We start from the raw sequence: 16,885 nt of genomic DNA on the forward strand, positions 1-16,885 counted from the left end.
ATTTCGCAGCTGTGTAACACATATAGACAGACACGTGCGGCCAACAGGATAGTCGAAAGCTTTAGTTAAAGCGTGTTGTAATGCGGTCGGTACAGTTTCTGTAACACGTTCGCCCGAGATACACTGAGGACGTTTTCCACGGAGCCGATATTCAATTAGCCTTGAAGAAGCGGCAGGAGTTTTGGTAAGTATAGTCAAATGTGGTTTGACAATATAGGCAGTGTTCCTATTTTTGAACGCGTTGATTTTTCTCCCCATTTCATTTTTTCCCGCGTTTGGTCTGTTGCGTGAAAGCTCGCCGAAGCTTTGCGTGAGAGGCGTTCCTTTAAAAGCAGCACACACCCAGTGCATTTTCGGCGCAACCTGCTAAAGCGCCGGGTATTTGTGGTCAGAGACCTAAGTTGGCGAGAGCGTTATTGAAAAGCGGCCTATGCTCAGTGCGCTTATGGCGCAGCTCGTTAAAGCGTCGGTGTGAAAGGCGTGCATTGAAAAACGGCACGTACTCAGTGTACTTGTTGCGCAGCACCCGTGGGCATGTACGACTTCCAGAAGCGCTTGTATTAACGCGACAGGGTTAAGGGCCCCGTGTCGCAGAAACTCCGGCGTCGGCGTAGGCATCGGCGTCCGTGGCGGAGAACCGTTGTGGCATTATTACGGTTCCGCTCAGAACAGAACAAATTTAAAGAATTTTTTCTGTTACGGGGGCGCCCATGGACAGAGGAAGATAAAGTCCGACGAGCAGCACCAGTAATAAAGCGGAGTGCAGCCCAGACGATCGAGATAGGTAACAGCAACAACAACAATACCCTGATAAGGGTTTGTGGTCTACAAACCTCGTTTCTGCACTGTAGACTTGGAATGACCAAACACAAAGCTCCCAAAGAAGAAACCGCGAACGTCGGATCGTCTCACTGTCCGTTCAAGCGACCATTGTTCGCTTCTCTCCTTTCTGAGTTCAACATCCCCAAGTCTGGTCCACACAAGCTGAAGGTCGGTTCCGCTTACATCGTATCACCTCTTAACAAGCTCGCTTTGCCCATGTCCAGTCCTCGCTCCCTAGCGACGTCGTGCTGGAAATGTACGATGTCCACTCCAATCCACCCGTGACCAGCAGTTACGGCACTCTCAAGGCAATTGTCCTCGAGCTTACCATGCTGTCTGAACGTAAGGGTGTGCAACCGCTTAATTCTACTTAGGAACTGTGTCACCGCCGTCATACACAACTTCCCCGCCCCATAAAATCACTGTTAGGAAATCAAGCAGCAACTTTTGACCAGCAGCTCCTACGGGAGCTTTTTGTTGGGCGTCTACCAGTGTCCCTGCAGATGATCCTGGCCACTGTTTGAGACCTCTCCCTATCGTCTTTGGCTGTCCACGCTGACAAAATTATAGAAATTGCTGGACTATATCCAGCTGTTTCATGGGCGCGCATCTCCAACGTTCCTGCAGTTTCGTCGCGCTGCCCATATCAGTCCGCCAACTCGCCTAACGAGTACATGACACTGCGCCAAGAAATCAACAGCCTTTAGCAACATGTTGCTTCCATTCTTACGCAAACCCATCGAAAGGGCAACCGCGGTTTGTGCTCTGGATCATCTAGGCGATCCTACCCTCACCACTCCTGCTGACGCACTCGATCTCCGTCCCCGAAGCGCTGAGTCATTTCTCAACGCTGCACTCGCCTTTTCTGGTAGCATCAGCGTTTCGGCGCTGCGGCGCTGCCGCAGAGCGCTGCACACGTCCGTGGGCATGTACGACTTCCAGAAGCGCTTGTATTAACGCGAGAGCGTTAAGGGCCCCGTGTCGCAGAAAACCAGGTGTCGGCGTCGGCGTAGGCATCGGCGTCCGTGGCGGAGAAATTCACCCGTCCACTTGGCGCAAGGCCTTAGTGAACAAAAATTGAATTTCTCAAAGTAAAATCCGTCAGAAAAATCGCAAAGTACGACTTAACTACAACCTACGGACATGATAGCGTCGGGTTGCAATTTGAATGTGAAAACCTACTTTTGTTGCGAGGAAACTCAAACACAAACCCCTTTTCCAGCATTTCTGTGGCGCGTGCGGATAGGTTACTTGCGAAAGACCCATCTAGATGGCGCTCGCCTCCATGGCAGCGTAGGGAGCCTACATGCAAGCGCTGCTGCTGCATGTAGGCTCCCTACGGCAGCATAAAACGATAGCGGCGCGCAGAGCGAAAGTGAAAAAAAAAAGAAAGCGGCAGCTGTCGGGAGGCCTGACAAGTATTCAGGGATCTTTGAATGCTAAAGCGTCCTCCAAATTTTGGACACGCGCCCACCTCGGGCCAACAGCAAACAATTAATAAAATAACAAAAAATGTCCTAAGGCCTTCACATTTTGACATAAGACGCCTTATATTTCCTCTATAAAAATGTCTTCCCAGCAGTGGATTTGTGTTTGAAAGTGAAGCCGACTTTAAGGGTATCTATGTAAGCTTCCTATTTGTAAGCTGGCTTTCACACTTCATGGCTGGCAGTGAAGCTTACTCATTAAGAAAATTGCGATGCGAACGGGTCCCGATAACGCTATCGTGTTCCACTTTTAAAGACGAAGCTTAAGTGTCCTCCAATTTTTTAAAGTGGATGAAAGCATCGGCTGATGCGTCCGTCCAGCAGTCGATATAAAGAAGAGACGTTTACTGTATTGGTGAAAAAAAAAGGCAGCGAATAAACTCATACGAACGTATCTGTTACAGGCATAAGTAGCGGGTCAAGTTATATAGCGAAGTTTTGAGGAAAAAGACGGCACAGATTGAGGAGATGATTGATGATCATCAACATTGATGACGATCATCATCGTTTTGCCGAAAACGATGAAAGGGGCCACTAATGACGACGTGTGGTTCTCTTGACATTTGAAGTCACGCCTTCTACATCGCCGACACCACCAGCAGAGTCATGTTTCTTGTCGATACTGGCGCTGAGGTCAGTGACCTGCCAGCAAAATCTATCCAGCACACCCTTTTCCCCTTAAACATGGAGTGCTAGGAGCATTCCTGTGCGCCGACGCAGATTGATGCTTGCAAGCCACGGCCTACCCCGATCATTCCGGTAGATTTTACTCGACGCCAGCATCAGTGATGCTATACTCGGAGCAAATTGAAGATCTCCCCTTGAAAATGGAAAATGAATTGTCTTTAGTGATACGCGTCAGTCTGGATATATACATTAAACGAGCGCAGGTGCACGCACAAAAGCGAACACATTTAATTTAGACGTTGCAGCCGGGGTCTGACCTACATCAAGAGTCTGATTGCAAGCACACAGTGCTCACTTTACACATTTTCTCTGAAAGAAAAAACAAAAAAAGAAAAAATTATAAAAGAGTAAAAACGGCACTTACCTATGACCAAAAGCACGTGTACATTTAGTGACGTCATGCACACCAACACGTACATTCCCTCTTGTCAAACTCAACGAACAAACAACGAACAAAAAACACGGTACCGAGTTTATGACCACAAGCACGTGTACATTTAGTGACTTCATAAATGCCAACACGTACATTCACTCATGTCAAACTCCCCCCCCCTCCCCCAAAAGAAAAGAGAGAAAGAGACACAGAAATCAACCTGCATGACTACAATCGTTCGGCGGACATGCAGTGACGCTTTAACGTGACTACAAACTTTGGCATGATAAAACAAGGCGAAAAAATACAGACAGGAAATTTGTGAATAACCTACGCTCACGCGTGGATTATTCACAAATTACCTGTCTGTATACCTGTACCTACCTGTCTAAATCGTCTACCTGTCTTCCTGTACCTAGCTGTCTAAATCGTGTCCACGAGGGAGGAAAGACGTAGCCAATGGAATGTCACGTATAAAGCGGTCACGTATAACAAAGTGTATGCCAGGGGCCCGAGCTGCCAGGATAGTGTTTCTTTTGTTTTTTGTTTGAAGTTGCTGCAACTTTTGTCCGTCCCCGAAGACGGTCAATACACCCCCATCTGTTTATAGGACACTTGCACTGTGACCCCCACTGGCCACTGAATTCCACGAAGGGCATTCTATTGAATTCTTTGCACAAGCGGCATCCATTCTAAGTAACGCTCCTCACTACACCAGCACTGTAGCTCATGAGTGCGAGAAACGTATAACTACAGGCATGCCTTGGTTCTTTTGAATATACCGAGTGACTACTGAATTAAAGGCGTTTCGCGTAACTGTGTGCGAAATGGATCTGATATACGGACAATTTGCGGAAAATTTCGCGCACTTAAGTTACGGCTAGGACTGCAGAAACCGCTTGCATAGCAGCACGCAGCTGCACGTCGGCATGTCGAATTTGAGTAAAGGTCCACTGGAGAAAACGCAAAACACACAAGAACGCGGTGCTGCAGAACCCCGAGTATACAATACAGACTCCCGCGCCTATATCTGACAATGGTGCCCTTAAACCAGTGGTGACTGACTGCAGCACAAGGTTGTCGGATTTATGCAATTCCATTATGCACTCAGCAAGCAAATAAATGTCCACCATGAGACCACGTCGTGTGCACTTCGCAAGGTGCAATGCACAATTCCCCTCACGCCGTTACACTTCTCCTCGGTGCGTCCACGAGAAGCGCCATAATAGTGCTATTACATAATAGTTATATCTCCTTTATTTAATTTTATCCTGGAATCTATTTCTGTAAAACTGCATAGTTACGCTTACGACTGTGCTCTCTACAGTGTAAGTACAAAACTCGATGATAACAACGCTCTCATTTATTCGTTTTCAAGTTTCTTTTAGATGGCGCGGGCTCTAAAAATTGAACATTACCTTCTAGAAAACCGTTCTCGTGCACTTTCAGAAAGCGTACTAAACCCTCACTGTAATATTACTCCCGTAATTCTACGTTCTAGCAGAAAATTTGAGGATTAGGTAGTTAAGCCTACTTTTCGCTTCAAAATTGCCCTGTTCAGAGCACATCCGATCACTTGCAACGAAGCTCTGAAACTACGCGCAACTGCAAAAGCGACTCAACTCAAACACGTATGCACGAATTCAAGACCTACTCATAAATATGCCGCTACCACCGGGGACGCCTACACAATTTCCGATATCAAGGCAGAATCTGTTCAGAAAAAAGAATTCCGTGTTCCACATACCGCTCTTATGATATAGGAACGTTAAATCATGATCTCGCATGGACGTTCGTGGCTTAACACCTCTTTACTACCGCCCTCGCACTCGAACTCCTGCACTCCTTTTTACTGAACCCACTACATATTGCGGCTGTTCCCGGTGGCAAGTTGTTTTTTCGTCTACTTTCATTTCGCTTTAATCTATTATTTCTACATTCGAATTAAGACTACAAATAACTTCATTTAGGTTTTCCTTGGCTTCATGATCTGTTGGCTTCATAAGCTTGTGATTAAGAAAATCAGGACCCCTCGGTTACCCACCCCCCGTTCTTCTCGTTCGCCAATAATCAAAACATTTTTGTCATTATGATCATGACTTTTCGTTCTATGTGTGTGCTGTGTTTAGATTTCTCACTGCTGCCCCAATAAATGCTGCGATATGCAAAAGTAAATGAATAAATAAATAAATAAATAAATAAATAAATATTTTATAACTGAACATATTCTGTTCCAGAAGTACTGCTGTCCGGTTGTTCATTATGCGACGAATTTGCTGTGCTAAGGGGTATAAAATCTATTTCAGTAACATTAAGCGTCACACTCTCAGGGCCTTTCTTGGAGCCCAAAAAAGGTGTGTCTACTACTAGACCAGGGGGGGGGGGGTACTCTGTAAGAGTCCCCCTAGTGGACTGCCCATTTCCGCTGTGACGATTGGCTCCAGCTACACGAGCGAGAAGGACACTGGCTAGTTCCATCTCGCCCGTGCAGCTAGAGCCAATCGCGACTGCCGCAATGGACAGTCCACTAGGGGGACTTTCACAGAATACCCCTTCCCCCCCTGATATTGGAAGTGATGAATTACCACAAATGGCTAAGTCCTCACTTTCAATGAACAAAACCAAACGTGAGTAAAACGGTCACAGCTTGAAACAAAACAAAAAAAAAACTGTTTACCAGAGTAAATTCGCGAAGTTCCATATCATGCAAGAAAATAAAAGGACAACTAATAAAGCCGGCAATCTGTCACATTGTGGAATGTTAAGCAATCAGTTTCACGATACCTTGAGCGTCATCGTATTTCCTTACAGTATACTCGAAACTTTATGATTTCGCGCTTTGTTTATTCCGAAAAAAAAGCAAGACAAGACCTTAAGTTGACAACCTCCTTGGCAAAATGGAGCAGTGCCTAAAGAAAAATGCTTTCTTGAACCCCGCTGTAGCCCAAGCTCTCGCAATAAACTAGCACCCTAATTGCGTACTATGGTGCGTCACGTAGTCAGTCATACGCGCTTGTGATTGCGTTGTCTACATGCTTCCCGGGATGCGTGAAACTGATTTGCTATGAATACACTAGTTCTTGTTGCACGGCTACTCCTCTGAAATGGTGTTAAACAGTAGCGAAAGATTTTGAAAATGCACGCGGGCTTTGTAGCGACAAGCAGCGAAAATTGCTTTGTATCTACCATGATCACCACAGTTGCCGAAGATCTTGGCATGTCAGTGGACCTATACAAAACACGGCTATTATAAAAATAAAAAAAATGCTGACTGACGGTAATTTCCCGCTTCTTTACAGTGATTCAAAGTGACACGCCCGTCTGAAAACATGAAGGCTCGCATCGAAGATCGCATCGTCTACTCACCACACCCAAACATCGATATCCCCTTGTGCTCGTTTTATGCCCTGGCAAAAGAAAAGCTGCTGATTAACCCCAACAAGATGGCGCTGGTGAGAGCAGTGTTCCTGCCGTGTTTCATAGGCAGTGATGTTTGCAGGGTTAATCACTTTTGCCTGGTTCGCGCGAGAGGAATTACAGAGAATAAGAAAGTCTGTAAGTGAGCTCACGAAATAGGATAAAACAAAACAAATTACCGATTGACTACTGAATTAAAGCCGCTGCACTGAACTGTGTAGTAAATCTGTCTGATATACGGACAATTCGCAGAAACGTTTGCACAGTTGTGTAAGTTACGGCGGGAACTGCAGACCCTCTTTTTAAGGTCTGCAATTTAGCATGGCAAATTGCAGCGCGCTACTCGTGGCCCTACTTTTAACAGCGGAGCTGTTTAAGCCGGGCGTAATGTGCCTGCTGAATCCAAAAATGTGGGCCGATCCTGGCGGTAGTACAGAAAGGGTCGAAGCGCAATGGCACATACCCCTGTGAACTAGCGAAGCTGATCCTGGCTAAGTCTAGCTAAGCATCGTTGGGACTACTTAAGCTTAGTCAGTCATCGATTATCAATCAATAGCTTATCCGGAAAATGCTGGGGATGACTTGTTAGTGCTTAGCCTAGCCCAAATACGTAGCCAATACCTTGCGACAGCCAATCAATAGCTAAATGATAATCGATCAATAATCAATAAATTCTGGAAACTGCTGGGGTTGACTTGGTAGTGCTTAGCCAAGCCCAAAAGCCAGGACTATAGCTAGGTGCTTTCAGCTCCGCTGTCTCTTTAGCCTTGCGTCTCCACTGCAAGTTACGCTAATTTATTTCTTGTTGTGCACTGTTCACATATTGCATGAAAAGAAATTAACAAAAAGAAGGTTGGAGCGGAATTCGCAACACCAATTTTTGTTTCTAGCTGTAAATTCTATGCTATTTGCTTTGCCGTCACGCATTCAAACAACTTAAATCTTACTCCAAACCATCTCTTTTTTTCCTCGCAACTTGTCTTATGACGGCTGGATACATGAAATGTCATCGCACGGAAACAGCTGTGGAAACAACGGAAACAATAGTGCCTGTGAGGGAGAGCAGAACGGCAAGCAACATTATAGCAGGTGCTTCAGCTAACTAGGGTCCACGACGCAGGGCCGTGTGCGTGAGCACGCTGTTTGAGTGTTGCGACGACATGGACCCAAGCGCATAGGGGTTGGACCCCCACGCCTGTACCCGTGTCCGGGGACAAGGGGATCCTGAGGGTTGAGTTGATTCCGAATGTTTGGACCTTTAAGACCCTTCGGCAGAGGTGACACACCCCTTTGGACTCGGCTTCACGTAGACGCCAATCCCGGACAACCAACCTTTTGGAAATTATAATAGCCTTTTCCTGTCCGCCTTTATCAACTTTGTCTTTCTCTCTAACATTTATTATTTTCTGGTTCTGCTCACTTCCTTTTACTTCCAAACTTTAAGGCAGCAAGGGTTAACCTTGTGTGGAACAACCAATTTACGTTATTCATATTAGGTTATATTGGGCATGTACCGCGGGCGTGATCAGAATAATCTTTCTAAAAGTCATGTCACTTCCCTAGCTGGGCTCCTGTCACGTTCCGTGGTGGGCGCCTGGCATGTCTGCCCAATAGTATACCATCAACATGGTTTCAAAATTTTCTGCACTCCCGGTCACTCTCTCAAGTGGGGGAGTGGACAGGAATACAACGTTCGACGCACCTCATAAATAATAATCATGAAACAAGTGTTGTCCGAGTGAAATGTTCATTTTTAGTCAGAATGATTGACAAACACCATTGTCCCTGGCTATAAAGTGATAAAGATGGCTAGCGGCAGCATATGGCTGCACGTTCGTGACTAGCTGCAACGCCGCAAACTGACAAAACTTGTAGCTTTCTGGGACATCTCAATTATTGTGAACCCACACAGAGCTATTACCACTGTCCGTCAAGTCATTGTGGAAAACAACTTGTTAGAAATCACTAAAAGCGAACTGCTCGAAGGGTGGAACGGTCCGAACGTAGAAAAGTGGCAAGAAATAAAATAAGGAACGACAATATACCAATGCCAATCATGTACCTGATTATAACATTTGAAACCAGCAACCTACCCGAATACCACGACACTGGCTACTGTAAGCTTCGCGTGGGACCATACATCCCAAATCCGCCCCTATGCTTCAAGTGTCCGTGGTTTTGGCATGGGTGTCAACGCCGCCGTGGTGGCTCAGCGCCTACGGTATTGCGCCGCTAAGCCGGAGGTCGCGGGATCAAATCCCGGCCGCGGCGGCCGCATTCCGATGAGGGCAAAAAGCACGAACGCCCCTGTCCCGTGCATTCGAGACACGTTAAACGTCCACTGGTGGTCAAAATTATTCCGGAGTCCTCAACTACGGCGTGCTTCATAATCAAATCGTGGTTTGGGCGCAAACGCCCTACTTGTGCAAAGTGTACATCAACTGACCATTTCTGTGACATCCGCACTGCCACTACCCGCTGCGTCAACTGTGACGCAGATCACCCCGTTACTGGCGATGGAGCCCGTCTTCTGGCTTATGGTGTCGATTGCTTATGCAGGGGGGCGGGCGGGGGGTCATGCTAAATTTGGCACTGTTAAACGGGGCCACGTGCTGGCACAGTTGGAGAAACACTGGCCTAGAAGATTATGCGTATTTTCAGGGCGAACATTTTCAACTTATCTCTAATTCATCGCACTACACGGAAACATTTCTGAGGCTCACAGATTGCGAATAATTAGAGCCCCTTGACGACATATGTGCGCGAGATGCACCTTACAACCGCCCATTCAGCTTACTTCAACCTAGAGCTATTCTGAATTGTTGCAACAACTGGGCACCAGGTGGCAACCATATCATGTAATGAAATGATTAGATGCCTACACCCTTGAAACACTCCCCTCCCTCTACAAAACCATGTGGGCGAATACGTACATTGAAGAAGCTATTGCGATTCCTATAGTTGAACAATGCAAAGAGCCGTCTTTAGCCAGTACTTACAGACCAATAGCTATTACAAGTTTTCAGTGGAAGCGTTTCGAAAGAATGATAAGCTGGCTCCCCCTAATCTATCTTCTAGAAATAAAAAAAATACGGCAGCACTCCTCTCGCGATCACCGTCGACGACAGTGCGATAAGTATATGAGCAATGCAGCGTCACACAGTATTTCGGAAGTCACGCTTATGTAACATCAATAGTGGTCACTCTGGGATTTCCGTTGTTTCGGCTTTATGCGACATACTCCGCTATCGTGCCGCATTGCAGTGGTACTGGCTTGCCAAGGTCTCCCGTGAGCATGGCGGCTTCAAAACAAATAGCTACGTGTTACTTTTGAGAGTGAGCAAAGCTGAGATTGAAATCCTCTGCATTAATTATGTCTTAGCCACAACATCTCCTCATATAATCCTTGCTTGTAGTTGTATTCCACTAGCAAAAGCACTAAAAGTCATGGATCGAGCAGCATTGTGAAACACCTGGTAAAAATGAAAGTTTAGTGTTTTTCCGGAGGAGCCTAAATCAGCAGTTTTGATGTGCTAGCTTGGAACAAACCTATAAGCTAAATAACACAAATTATGTGCACGGTGAGCTAAATGCCAACAACTGGGCACATTAGACAAAAGGACCATTTCAATATGGCTATTATCATCTCCATTGCATATACAGATGAATTTCACTCTTGTGGAGAAGTTTCGTCGTGACGGCAAAAGATACTTGTACGAAATATTCCCGTTCATACAATGACATATGTGCGTCAAACATGGCTCAGCGCTTCCATAGTCACCGTTTATGTTTTTACTGCTTACTTTTTACTACTGTTTTTACTGCTTTAGGCGACACGGGCCTGAACTCACGATTGTGATATTTATGCAATTTGTCCTTTCACCTTGTTCCTCCCATTGTCATCCCCCATTGTGACCCTCTTTCTTCCCCTCTTCCCCTTCCCTTACGTAGAGTAGCAGGCCAGATGTTCCATTTTCCGGCCGACCTCTCTACATTTTGAAATCATTAAAAAACTTCTTCTTTACTACTTACAGGTAAGCGACCTACTCAGCCTGACACGTGCCGAAGTTCTGGCTGGCATGCAGCGCTATGCCATCGGTTTCCGACAGAATGGCATGCTTCCCGGAGACAATGTCTGCATTCACCTGAACAACAGCGTGGAAAATCTGATAGCCATTTACGGCTGCATCCTAGCGGGTGCGACAGTTTTCCTGGCCAGTTCCTTGCTCACCGAAAGTAAGCAGACGTCCCTGAAACAGTTGATTTTATAGCGTACGGAAGTCCTGGAGGCAGCTCCAGGAATTGATGTCCTTTTGAGAAAACGAGCTATTTTAAAAGAACTTACTGAGATTGGGGTGACCGCGCTTGCTGAAAGCTGTTGCCCTATCGTATGCGATAGCATAGTTTGATGTATTCAACATGTGTAGGACAGATATATAACCCCATAAATCCTCTCCGAAGCACGCATCTGTACTTGTAGTCAAGAGTTCATCGAAAGTCAATCTGGTCTAATTGTAATGCTGACGACATTATTGCGATGACTGACCCAGGAAAGGGAAAGGTGCAAACAATATACGTTTCAAATCCCATATGAGTTGCTTAGTCACTACGGCCAAGAAAACACCAATGAAAGGTCGTCATGTCACGATCAGATGACGTGAATGCAAGTAGACAACAGCCAGGCTGCCGTGTGTCCCGCTTATGTAGTCCCGGCGTTTATTTGAAATAACGGTCATTCCAGCAGCAGGTGGATTAACAGTTGATGCATTTTTTTTTCATTTGCCGTGATCCGTGATGTCGGTACCGTGTATGAAAGACTGAGCTGCAATGTAAACATGGCGCAGGTTCCCGGAAGGATACATAGAGCCACACATTCTTGAAAAGATATCACGGTGAGAAGCTAGGAAATCAATTTTACGTTCGGAAAGCGTGTTTAGATAGTCCCTACTAGGAAATCAATTTTACGTTCGGAAAGCGTGTTTAGATAGTCCCTAGAGTGATTTTGACCTGCTCCAATAAAGCTTTGCCCCAAGGATATATCTTTCACGGAAAACTTTCTGACAATAACTTTACACGAATGTGTTGTAATAAACGACACACAAATTGTTCAAAAGTATAATCCTCTCTAGTCTCTGTGTCCCCAATCAACTCGCATGCCATGAGCCAATGACTACTTCCGTTTACATGAGCGCAGCATTATTCCGTTACTAATGTCGTACATGATTTAGTACGATTCCAACAAGTGCTCCAGCGCATCATTTCGTCACCTTGTTTATTTATTTTACAGAGTACCTACATCACCATAAAGGCATTACGTAGGGGGGAACAAAACATAACCAGTAAAACAAAGAAGATTTTGCACACATATACTACAAACAGAAGCACTACAATAGCATTTAGAGAAAGACATACAAGCAAGGTGAAACAAGCAGATTTTCAGGATACATAACACATACAGTTGTTTTACAAGAGCGCCGTCACAGCATAGAGTAGAATAAGCCATTATTTGACACATTTACTATATCATTTGATAAACTGTTCCATTGTCTAATTGATATGGGTAAAAAAGAGTAGTAAAAAGTGTTTGTTCTGCAGTTATAGGCTGAGATTCTTTGTTGTTATCACAGCGAGTCGATATGTAATCTGGTTCCAGAAGATAGTTATAGCGATTGATACCTTTCTGACTGTTATACATGTATATTCGATGCAATAGTTTAAGCCTTAGCTCTGTCTACGCATATGTAGCAGATCCCATCCTAAAGTGGCCTTCATTTCTGAAACGCTAGAGTACGGGCTGTAATTATTGCAAACAAACATTACTGCTTTGTTCTGTAGCTTTTCCAGTCTATTAATGAGGTAATCTTGATAGGGATCCCATATTACACAGGCGTAATAAAGTATTGTTCTGACATGTAAGAAGTATAAAGTTTCTTTAATTCACGCGTTGCCTGTTTGAAACTTCTGCGAATCAAATGTAGCAGCCTACTAGATATTGCTATTTGTGAAACTGTTTATGCAAAGAGAGTGATTCGGTGAAATATACTCCTAGATATTAGTATTCCGACTGTATGTCGATAAGCGTGCCATTGATGTGATATATGTGCTGAAATTTGGATATTTTCCGGAAAAACTTACGCTACTGCACTTTTTAATATTTAAATTCGTGTTTCATTTTTTACACCTGTTCGCTACCTTATCTAAATTGTTTGCAAAGTATCTACGTCATTTCAGTAGTAATTTATCTGTAAATCACAGTCATGGGCAAATAGTTGTATGGGTGATGTAATTAGTTCGACAATGTCATTTATGTAGAATAAAAATAACAAGGGGCCCAGTTCGCTTCCCTAAGGAACGCCCGAAAAACAGTTATTGGTGACGATGCGGCCTAGTTTAGGACGACAGACTGGGTTCTTCCGTTTAGGTAGTTTCGTACCAATTTTGAACGTTTTCGTTTACATTTAATCGAAGAGCGTACGAGACACAGTATCGAAAGCATTTTGAAAATAAATAAAAGTCAGATCGAGCTGACTATTTTATCAATGGCTTTAGATAAGAGGTGCTGAAATTCTATTAGTTATGTGTTGCAGGAATAAACGTTTCGGAATCTGTGCTGGGAACGTGTAAAGAAAGCGTTTGAGTCAAGAAATGCAGATATGTTACTATACAAAATGCGTTCGAATATTTTGCAACATATCGACGTTAGTGAAATCGGCCTGTAGTTTTATTTTGGGCTTTCTATCGCCCGATTTAAAAACTGGTGTCACGCTTTCCGTTTTCCGATCTTGGGGGATGAGGCCTGTTTCAATGGAAAGCTTATAGATGATGCTATGACACTCTCTAAGGACCACTGAGGATATTCCATCAGGTCCAATTGCTTTTGTTTCATCTAAATGCCGTAATAAAGAATCGACGCCACTAAAAGGAAATTCAATGTCTGGCATCATATCGCCTTGATTGGCGTTGTTCAAAAGCGAAGTCTCCCCAGCAGACACTTGCGAAAACACGGATTGGAAGTACTAGTTAAAGCATTCCGGCCTCTGATAGTCTGACGTCACGGTTTTCCCGTCAATAGTATGGTATGAATATGTCTTCTTTTTGGTTTTATTTTACATATTTCTCAAACAATTCTGCGTTTTCTCTCAAGTCCTTGTTTAATTTAACAAAGAAGCAATCTTTCGCTGATTTAAATATTGCTTTCAATAGATCATTTATCTCTTGCAAGCACTTCTGATATACCCGACTGGTGTCGGCAGAAAACGTTTTATACGTTCGTCTCGCTTTCCTTATAAGTTTACGTATTTCTACGTTAAACCAAGGCTTTTTTGCCGCAGGTACCTGCATGGAACATGAATTTCAACTATTAGAAGTATTTTGTCACGAAATGCTGACCACAAAGTTAACGCACAGCGTGCGTTTGACAGCTACTGGAAAGTAGGAAAGAAATTTTCAAGTTCGGTTATAATAGCGCCATAGTCTAATCTGTCGTAGATTTCCTTTGTGGGATTTGCGCCATCCGTACTCGCTGTACGTTAAGTTCTATGAGGACTGCGCTGTGGTCACTATACCTGGGCAAACAGTCTCTTTTGGTATTAAGTTCTCTTCATTGCCAAATCATCATCATCATCATCAGCCTATATTTTACGTCCACTGCAGGACGAAGGCCTCTCCCTGCGATCTCCAATTACCCCTGTCTTGCGCTAGCAGATTCTAACTTGCGCCTGCAAATTTCCTAACTTCATCATCCCATCTGGTTTTCTGCCGACCTCGACTGCGCTTCCCTTCTCTTGGTATCCATTCTGTAACCCTAATGGTCCACCGGTTATCCATCCTACACATTAAATGGCCTGCCCAGCTCCATTTCATCCCCAAATGTCAATTAGAATATCGGCTATCCCTGTTTGTTCTCTGATCCACACCGCTCTCTTCCTGTCTCTTAACGTTAGTCCTAAGATTTTTCGTTCCATTGCTTTTTGTGCGGTCCTTAACTTGTTCTCGAGCTTCTTTGTTAACCTCCAAGTTTCTGCCCCATATGTTAGCACCGGTAGAATGCAATGATTGTACACTTTTCTTTTCAACGACACTGGTAAGCTCCCAGTCAGGATTTGCCAATGCCTGCCGTATGAACTCCAACCCAATTTTATTCTTCTGTAAATTTCTTTCTCATGATCAGGGTCCCCTGTGAGTAATTGACCTAGATAAACATATTCCTTTACAGACTCTAGAGGCTGACTGGCGATCCTGAATTCTTGTTCCCTTGCCAGGCTATCGAACATTATCTTTGTCTTCTGCATATTCATCTTCAACCCAATTCTTACACTTTCTCGATTAATGTCCTCCATCATTTGTTGTAATTCGTCTGCATTGTTGCTGAATAGGACAATGTCATCTGCTAACCGAAGGTTGCTGAGATATTCGCCGTTGATCCTCACTCCTAAGCCTTCCCAGTCTAAGAGCTTGGATACTTCTAAGCATGCAGTGAATAGCATTGGAGAGATTGTGTCTCCTTGCCTGACCCCTTTCTTGATAGGTAACTTTCTACTTTTCTTGTGGAGAACCAAGGTAGCTATGAAATCCTTGTAGATGTTTACTAAGATATTCACGTATGCCTCCTGTACTCCTTGATTACGCAATGCCTCTATGACTGCTGGTATCTCTGCTGAATCAAATGCCTTTTCATAATCTATGAAGGAAATATACAGAGGTTGATTGTACTCCGCAGATTTCTCTTTTACCTGATTGATGACATGGATATGATCATTCGTAGGATATCCCTTCCTGAAGCCAGCCTGTTCTCTTGGTTGGCTGAAGTCAAGTGTTGCCCTGATTCTATTGGAAATTATCTTGGTGAATATTTTATACAATACTGAAAGCAAGCTAATGGGTCTATAATTCTTCAATTCTTTAACGTGTCCCTTTTTATGCATTAGTATAACGTTGGCATTCTTCCAGCTCTCTGGTACACTTGAAGTTGTGAGGCATTGCGTATAAAGGGCCGCAAGGTTTTTAAGCATGATATCTCCTCCATCTTTGAATAAATCTACTGTTATTTCATCTTCTCCAGCAGCTTTTCCCCTAGTCATGGCTTTCAAGGCCTTTCTAACTTCATCGCTAGTTATAGAAGGAGCCTCTGTATCCGGTTCATCAGTATTCGAATTAAAGTAGCTTGGCTGTTTTGGGCACTGTACAGGTCAGTGTAGAATTCTTCCGCTGATGTTACTGTGTCATCGAAATTGCTGATGATAGTACCATGCTTATCTTTCAGCGCATACATCTTGCCTTGTCCTATGCCAAGCTTTCTTCTTACTGATTTAATGCGGCGTCCATATTTACGGCTTCCTCAATCTTTCCCACGTTATAATTTCAAATATCCCTTACTTTCTTCTTGTTGATCAGTTTTGACAGTTCAGTGAATTCTATCTGATCTCTTGAGTTAGACGTTTTCATGTTTTGTCGTTTCTTTATTCGGTCCTTTGTTTCTTAGGGGAGCTTACCTACTAGTTTCCTTGGTGTCTTACCTCCCACTTCAATTGCTGCTCCTGAGATCAACCTAGTTACGGTTTCATTCATGACCTCTATGTTGTCTTTATCTTCATTTTCTAAAGCTACGCATTTGTTTGCGAGAAGCAGCCTGAATTGGTCTGCTTTTACCCTTACAGCCTCTAGGTTGGCCTGTTTCCTCCTGACTAATTTCAGCCTTTCTTTCTTCAAATTGAAAGAAATTCTAGACTTCACTAACCTATGGTCACTGCACTTTACCTTACCTAGCACTTCTACACCCTGCACTATGCTTGGATCGGCAGAGAGTATGAAATCTATTTCATTCCTTGTTTCTTCATTAGGGCTTTTTCAGGTCCACTTCCTGTTGCGGCGCTTCCTACAGAAGGTATTCATTATTCGGAGCCCATTTCTTTCCGCGAATTCTACTAACATCTCTCCTCTTGCATTCCTAGAATCGATGCCGTAGTTTCCAATTGCTTGCTCACCAACCTGCTTTTCCCCACTTTTGCATTGAAGTCGCCCATGATACAGTATACTGAGTTTGCACCTCAGTGATAATTCAATCTTCATAAAACTGTTCTATTTCTTCATCATCGTGACT

General features: G+C 44.1%; 1 protein-coding gene across 1 annotated transcript in view; it reads left to right on the forward strand.

The window, feature by feature from the left end:
- Positions 1-57: 57 nt before the first annotated feature.
- LOC125945063 (uncharacterized) overlaps positions 58-16,885 on the forward strand; it is a 19,595-nt gene continuing 2,767 nt past the window's right edge. The window contains exons 1-3 of the mRNA XM_049666625.1: positions 58-184; positions 6,669-6,821; positions 10,821-11,022. Coding sequence (XP_049522582.1) covers positions 6,699-6,821; positions 10,821-11,022 — 325 coding nt within the window. The 5' untranslated portion in view covers positions 58-184; positions 6,669-6,698. The remainder of the gene's footprint in view (positions 185-6,668; positions 6,822-10,820; positions 11,023-16,885) is intronic.

This window comes from Dermacentor silvarum, chromosome 4 (assembly GCF_013339745.2).
Source record: "Dermacentor silvarum isolate Dsil-2018 chromosome 4, BIME_Dsil_1.4, whole genome shotgun sequence".
NCBI classification, from domain to species: domain Eukaryota; kingdom Metazoa; phylum Arthropoda; class Arachnida; order Ixodida; family Ixodidae; genus Dermacentor; species Dermacentor silvarum.